Source organism: Papaver somniferum, chromosome 6 (assembly GCF_003573695.1).
Source record: "Papaver somniferum cultivar HN1 chromosome 6, ASM357369v1, whole genome shotgun sequence".
In the NCBI taxonomy this organism is placed as follows: domain Eukaryota; kingdom Viridiplantae; phylum Streptophyta; class Magnoliopsida; order Ranunculales; family Papaveraceae; genus Papaver; species Papaver somniferum.
In genome coordinates this window covers 16,387,703-16,395,051 of record NC_039363.1, presented here as the reverse complement: position 1 = coordinate 16,395,051, position 7,349 = coordinate 16,387,703, and the positions used below count along the sequence as shown (strand labels likewise).

The 7,349-nt window shown below is 35.4% G+C and overlaps 1 protein-coding gene and 1 pseudogene across 1 annotated transcript; one reads left to right on the top strand and one right to left on the bottom strand.

The window, feature by feature from the left end:
• Positions 1 to 292: 292 nt before the first annotated feature.
• On the bottom strand, positions 293 to 1,633 carry LOC113290557 (plant UBX domain-containing protein 7-like). Its single transcript, XM_026540148.1, has 2 exons — positions 1,492 to 1,633; positions 293 to 1,371 (listed from the first exon to the last, which is right to left on the bottom strand). Exons 1-2 carry the CDS (start codon positions 1,631 to 1,633, stop codon positions 293 to 295), a joined length of 1,221 nt encoding a protein of 406 aa, XP_026395933.1.
• Positions 1,634 to 4,457: 2,824 nt separating this feature from the next.
• On the top strand, positions 4,458 to 5,964 carry LOC113287041 (annotated as a pseudogene).
• Positions 5,965 to 7,349: the final 1,385 nt, after the last annotated feature.

Here is a 7,349-nt window from a genome sequence, read left to right as displayed (position 1 = left end):
AAATCTCTCAAACTCCCCCAAACTCCCTCTAATAAACTCTCTCAAACTCCCTACACTCCGCCAAACTCACTGAACTCAAAAGCACCAAACTCTCTCAAACTCCCTACACTCTCTCAAACTCTCTCAAAATTCCTGAGATTTAAAATACACTCAACTCCCCGGAAATCACTCGAGGACTAACCCCTGATACATATATATGCGTTCTTTCTTCCCACAAACTTGACTGTAGGACTAGGACATATAGCAGACGACTAAATCATATAAAACCAAAATAAATTTCTTTTTTTCAAATTCAATCCCAAGCAAAATAGATCATTGAGTTTGCTAATCCCGACTCCTCGAACGTTTGCTTGCTTTCGAAGTCAAGAATCTTTGATGCACCTGGGATGGCTTGAGTCAGCTGGAAAGGCCGAGACTCTGCTTCGTCAAGCTGGGAGCTACAGAAAGACCATAACAACTGAAGCGGATCTGTTCGAAGGAAATTCCGCTGAAGTCTACGTCCATCAGGAAGGCGAACTCCAACTCTGCAGAGAAGTGCTTTCTCCACCATTGGCTCTTCAGGGAGATCAGGATATGTAACCTTCTTGCTTGAGGAGGTTACTGGTTCGTCAATCATCAATTCATCTATGTCAATAGAAGCTGGAGCTACAGGTACTGTGGCTTCTTGTTTTTCACTAGTCTGGGAGGTTTCGGATGGACGTTTAGGATACAGTTGAGCGTAATGATGTTTAGGACCTGCATCCATGAAAGGTGCTAAATCCTCCAACAACTGCACAGCTTCAACCATTCCGGTCCATGATTTCACGTTTTGCCCTGTGATTGGGTCCAAAACAAGGATTGCAGGAAAAGATGTCAACTTATAATAGGTGCACAACTTCTGACCTTCAGTAACATCATCATAAACTTGCCAAAAGATGAAATTAGCGCCGATAGTCTGGGCGACAGCTTCGTTTCCCCATGTATGCAGGTCAAGCTCATGAGAGCTGAATTCTTTTTTAGACTGCACATTTACAATCAACCACCGGTCTTGTGTTTCAGCAACTTGTTTTGCCACATGGAAAGTATTCTGCCAAGCACCACCACCACTATCCTCATTATCATCTTCATCTTGATAGGAGTTATCACTTTGACTAGAACCCCAAAGACCACCACGCACGTCTTGACTATAATATAACCTAACTGCGTCTTCAACCTTCCAGTTTGTTGCTTGTAAATAATCTACAGCAGTCTTGACCGTCTGCCCAGCAACAACTTCAAGAAACGAAGAAACCAAAGGCTGTTGTTGCTCATCAACTTCAATTTTCTTCTCCGTCTCCATCTCCATCTCAATCTCTTCCACTTCATCTTCCTCATCAGCATGATTCTCCTCCTCTTTCTCATCATCATCACTCACCCACTCTTCCTCCTCCTTTTCCTCCTCATCATCAGTCTCCCACTCTTGCTCATCAATATCAATAATCTTCATCTTTTTCTTTTTCTTATCAAGAGCACTCTCGTGCTCATCAATATCAATAATCTTCATCTTTTTCTTTTTCTTATCAAGAGCACTCTCGTGCTCATCAATATCAATAATCTTCATCTTTTTCTTATGAACAGCACTCTTTTGCTCATCAATATTATCGCTATTCTCCATCACTTGTATTCTTGTATTCACTAAGAAAAAAACCTAACTCTGCAAAACAAAAAAAGCAGGCACCAATTGAAGTGTTGATTCGCTCTATATATTTATAGACTTAAATAAAGAGGCAGCCTCACGTAAAAGTAAACCTAAACGAAATTAAATCGCGACTCGGAAATCTCTTATATAAACTTTTCAATCCCGACTTACGGGGAACGTAGGAATTACCTATAGGTATTAATATAGTGATACTAATTAGTGGCAGGTCCACCCACTAAAGTCCATTAACCGGAGGTCCATAATTAAAAGAAAACATAAAAATGGACCCAATTTTTTTAAGCCCAGGTCCTTTACACGTGCGGAACCTATTAAGTAGATATTTAGATTTCCCGAAATAGCCTTCTACTATAACACAAATATAATCTAGGTTTTTTCATTTTTCTTTCCATGCTCAGATCCGTTTTTCTCTCTCCCTCTCATCTTCTCTGCTACTGCCTCTTACGAAATCTTTTCTCCAATTCATTTTTTTATGAAGATTGCTTACGAAGATCTTTCGTGGTTTCCAGGTAATTTTCTCTCTTATTATGCGTACGTAATCTTCTCTCCATTTTCTTTTTGTTTCTCAACTGAAACATGAAGATCTGATCGAGTTCGTGACGTTTTCATCTTCGTATAATGGATGCTTGATTGTTCTTTTAGGATTTTTAATATCTAATCGTTTTATGAATGCTTGATTGTTTATTTTATTTTTATGAAAATATTTCAGATCTAGATGAATAATCACGTCTTTTGTTCATTTCTTCAGTAGATTTGATTATATCAGTTTCATCTTGTTGGTTTTAGATTTGTTTGAGTTTGTTTTTGTGTATGAATCGACAGTACATATCTGCAGTACTGACAAAAACCTAGCTTTACAAAGTTTTTTTATTTGATTCAGAATTACATATACAAAATATATAAATAAAAGTGTTTCAATTCTGTTTTTGCATAGATTCGTTAGTTGTTTTTGACATACAACTGTTTTTAGATTATGAATCAGCAGTACATATATGTCATACTGAAAAATACTGCTTTGATTTTGTTAGTTTTTTATAGTATTATCACTTTTTTTTGTCTGATCCAGAAGTATATATATGAAATACTGAAATAAAAGTGTTCAGATTCTGATTTTTCATATATACATTCATTACTGCTTTGGTTTGTTATTGTTTTTTATAGAATTTTATCACTTTTGTTGTTTAATCCAGGAGTATATATATGGAATACTGAGATAAAAGCTTTTTTCAGAAGTACATATACGTCATACTGGAAAATATTGCTTTTGATTTTCTCACTTTTCAGAAGTACATATATGGCATACTGAAAAATACAACAGTACATAGATGGCATAGTGAAAATTTTGTTAATTTTTACGGTTTTGTTGCCTTTTTTTTTGTTTTATCCAGAAGTACGTATATGGAATACTGAAATACAAGAGTTTCAGAAGTACACATATTGCATACTGAAAAATAATGAAGTACATATATGGCATGTCGAAGAATATTGATTTGATTTTTTTATTTATTTTATAGTTTTATTACTATTTTTGTTTGATCCAAAAGTACATATATGGAATACTGAAATAAAAGTGTGCAATTCTGTTTTTCACAGATTCATTACTTATTTTTGACAGAAAATTTATTTTTAAGTTATGAATCAGCAGTACGTATATGGTATACTGAAAATTATTGCTTTGATTTTGCTATTTTTATAGTTTTATCTTCTTCTTCTCCTTTTTAATTCGGAAGTACATATATGGAATACTGAAACAAAAGTGTTTCAGTTCTGCTTTTTCATAGATTCATGACTTTTCTTTGACATGCAGTTGATTTTTAGATTATGAATGCAATAGTACATATATGACATACTGAAAAATACTGCTTTGATTTGGTTTTGGATTCTCTGAAATCGATTTCCGAATGTTATAGCCTAATAAATATTGAACCTTTTTTTGCAGGTGGTGTTTGTATGGGAAATTAAAGGAGAAATGAGAGTGTGGGATACAAGTCTATTGCTAGTTTGTTTGTTTTTATAAATAGTTTTATCATTTTTTTGTATAATCCAGAAGTACGTATACGGAATGCTGAAATAAAAGTGTTTCAGTACTGTAATTTTATAGATTCATTACTTGTTTTTGACATGCAGTTGATTTTTAGATTATGAATCAGCAGTACATATATAGAATACTGAAACATACTGCTTTGGTTTTGTTATTCTTTATAGTTTTATAAAAAAAATTTTTTTGATCCACAAGTATATGTATATGGAATACTGAAATAAAAGTGTTTGATTTTGTTTTTCATTGACTTATTACTTGTTTTTAACATGCATTTGTTTTTTAGATTATAGATCAGCAGTACATATATGGAATACTGAGAAATATGTTGTTTCACACGTGTTTAGTTGTAGGTTATAGTAGTCATTTTTTTGATTTAAAAAACTTTGGACCTTATGATAAGGATAAAATCCGATTGGACCATATTATAAATAATTATATGGGCCTAGGACCAAACAACAAATTTTCCACGCGGAATTTCATGCCCAGGTGTCATGACTTGCTAAATTTAGGCAGACGGCCGCGTACTCCATGGGCAATGGGTGGCTCTATAGACATCACATGGTCAAACCGGGTACGGGTAAATCATTGACTGAGAAAAAATCATTTGTGATAAAAACTAAAATAATGCACGGGCACAACATTTCAAAAGAAACACCAGTCATTGATTAGGTAGTGAAATAGATATATCTTGAATTTTTCTTTCTGGTAAGATTGAGAGGTTCATCAAAATTTGATGAAATCATGGAGACACCAACACTCGTAAAGCTTGGAAATGGTTTGTCAGTACCAAGTGTTCAGGAATTGGCTAAACAGACGCTTGCAGAAATTCCATCCCGATACATATGCACCGACAAGAACCCGTTGACTACCGGTGCATCTGTGGTAGCTCATGAGACAGTTCCGGTCATGAATTTGCAAAATTTACTGTCTCCAGAGCCTGTAATCGGAAAATTAGAGTTGGATAAGCTTCATTCTGTTTGCAAAGAATGGGGTTTCTTTCAGGTATGTCAATATTGATTGTGTGTAATAGTAGACTATATAGTGCTAATCTGATTTATATATATCAGGTGGTAAACCATGGAGTTAACGATTCATTGGTGGATAATGTAAAATCAGAAATTGAAGGTTTTTTCAACCTTCCGGCGAATGAGAAACTTAAATATGGACAGAAAGAAGGAGACTTTGAAGGATTTGGACAGCATTTTGTTGTATCGGAGGACCAAAAACTTGATTGGGCAGACGTGTTTTACATTGTCACTCTTCCACTCCGTTTAAGGAAGCCTCATTTGTTTCCAGAACTCCCTCTGCCTCTCAGGTTAGTATTTTTACCGGAAGTTCATACTCCAAGGCCGTCCGACCGACATGGGTTTGTGAATTGGTTACCTGTATTGTAAATCCAAACATGCTAAAATGGTAGATGGAATATATATATATGCTAAATTGGTTACCTGTATTGTAAATCTCTGATTAACCCGGTTTTATGCAGGGAGACGTTGGAATCTTATTCATCAGAGTTGAATAAACTATCCATGGTTCTCTTAGAGATGATGGAAAAAGCTCTAAAATTGGTTGAGACGAAGGGTATCACAGAGTTTTTTGAAGATGGGTTCCAGCAAATGAGGATGAATTATTATCCTCCTTGTCCTCGACCGGAGCTTGTAACCGGTCTTACGTCACATTCGGATTTTGGTGGTCTGACTGACTATCCTCCTTCAACTCAATGAAGTGAAGGATTACAAATTAGAAAAGAAGAGAGGTGGATTTCAGTCAAACCTCTGCCTAATGCGTTCATAGTGAATGTTGGAGACGTTTTGGAGGTATTTAGGCAACCACATATATATGGCTTACTGGTATACTGGTTTTGACAACATTGCTTAATGTTTTTCGTTTACAGATAATGTCTAATGGAATTTATCGGAGCGTGGATCACCGGGCAGTAATAAACTCAACAAAGGTGAGGCTGTCAGTCGCAACATTCCATGATCCTAAACTAGAGTCGGAAATAGGCCCGATATCGAGCTTGATCACACCAGAGACACCTGCTTTATTCAAAAGAGGTGTGTTTGAGGATCTTCTCAAGGAAATGTTTTTAAGGAAACTCGACGGGAAATCATTTCTTGACTGCATGAGGATTGCAAAAAGCGAAGAATGCAACAATCGTGTATAATTGGAGCCACATACGTACAACGAATATAAGTTGCTTTTGCAAATTTCGCAATGTGCTTAATTTTTATTGAAATGTACCTTTACTACCAGTAACTGAAAATGAGCTTTCTTGACGATTATGAGCTCTTTAAGAAAAGATGTGACCAAATTTATCTATAATCAGATGAAGAACTCAATGGAGAGTCTAGCCATCTACATCAATATGCAATTTAGAAGTGACACAAAAATAATACTACCTCCGTTTCAGGAAAAGTGATACTTTCACTTTTTCAGTTTGACCTATTTTTAGGCAAAAAAAATAAAAAAATCAAATGAAAATATCACTTTTCCTGAAACGGGAGAGTAACACAAATTAGTACCAAAAATTTGAAGGGGAGGAAATACATTAAGATACCAAATTACCAATGACAAAATTGATTGGTGAACCTTCCGTTCCAGATGGTCGACGAACTAGTTGGGTCGGCTCGATCCACTAATTCATGTGTTAGTGTAAAAACCCGAGGTGCCATGAAAAGATCTTACGATTCCTACCCATCCTACTTTCCTATATTATTGCAGCTAGTACTCTGAATTCAGAGTCACACCCATTGAACACCTATTAAACTAAAATGCTTAAAAAAAGAAAATCTTGAATTCGTGATTGAATATTAGCTCTAAAATCTTTATTTCTTTATCAATCCCGGATGCTACAAAACAGAGACAATAGTATCAAAAATGTCAAAAGAAAAACAACAATAAAAACTTTAGTAACTTGAAGCAAAAAGTAAAAAAAATAAATACAAAGGATCCCAATGCTATCAAGGATTCACTCACCAAATTGTCTACTTAAGGAAGGTCCATCTGGACAGTTAATCAATTTTGCTAAATCAGGAATTTTTTTTAACAAAAATACTGCACTAGACATTGCTGACAGCATAAGTGAGGCCATGCATATCCAAAGAATCAACAACACTGATACATACTTGGGCTCCCCTCTCTTCACCAACAGAAGTAAGATTCAAGCTTTCAAGCCTTGTGTAGAAAAATTGAAACACAGATTTGCTGGCTGGAAAACTAACTTATCAACTGCTGGAAAAGTTACTATGATACAAAGGGACTTCTTCTAGAATAAAGAACAATATAATTCTAAAGTATTATTCTACTTTGCCTAGGATGTTGTTAACAACCAAAGGATTCAAGGGGATTGGGATTTAAGAATATGGAATATTTCAACTTGGCCATGATTTCCAAAATTGCCCGGAGATTAATTGAAGAACCAGACTCTCTCTGAAGCAGTACTATGAAGGCTTCTCATTACCCATAACAAGAAGTTATCAGAGTGGATACAACGCCAAAAAGCATTGATTCTTGGATATGGAAAGGAATTCCGGAAGGCGTTTCAGAAATTCAAAAATACTACATCTGGAGGATTGGGAATGGTACTAAAGTTCACATCTGGGAGGATAGATGGATTGCCAACTATCCTGA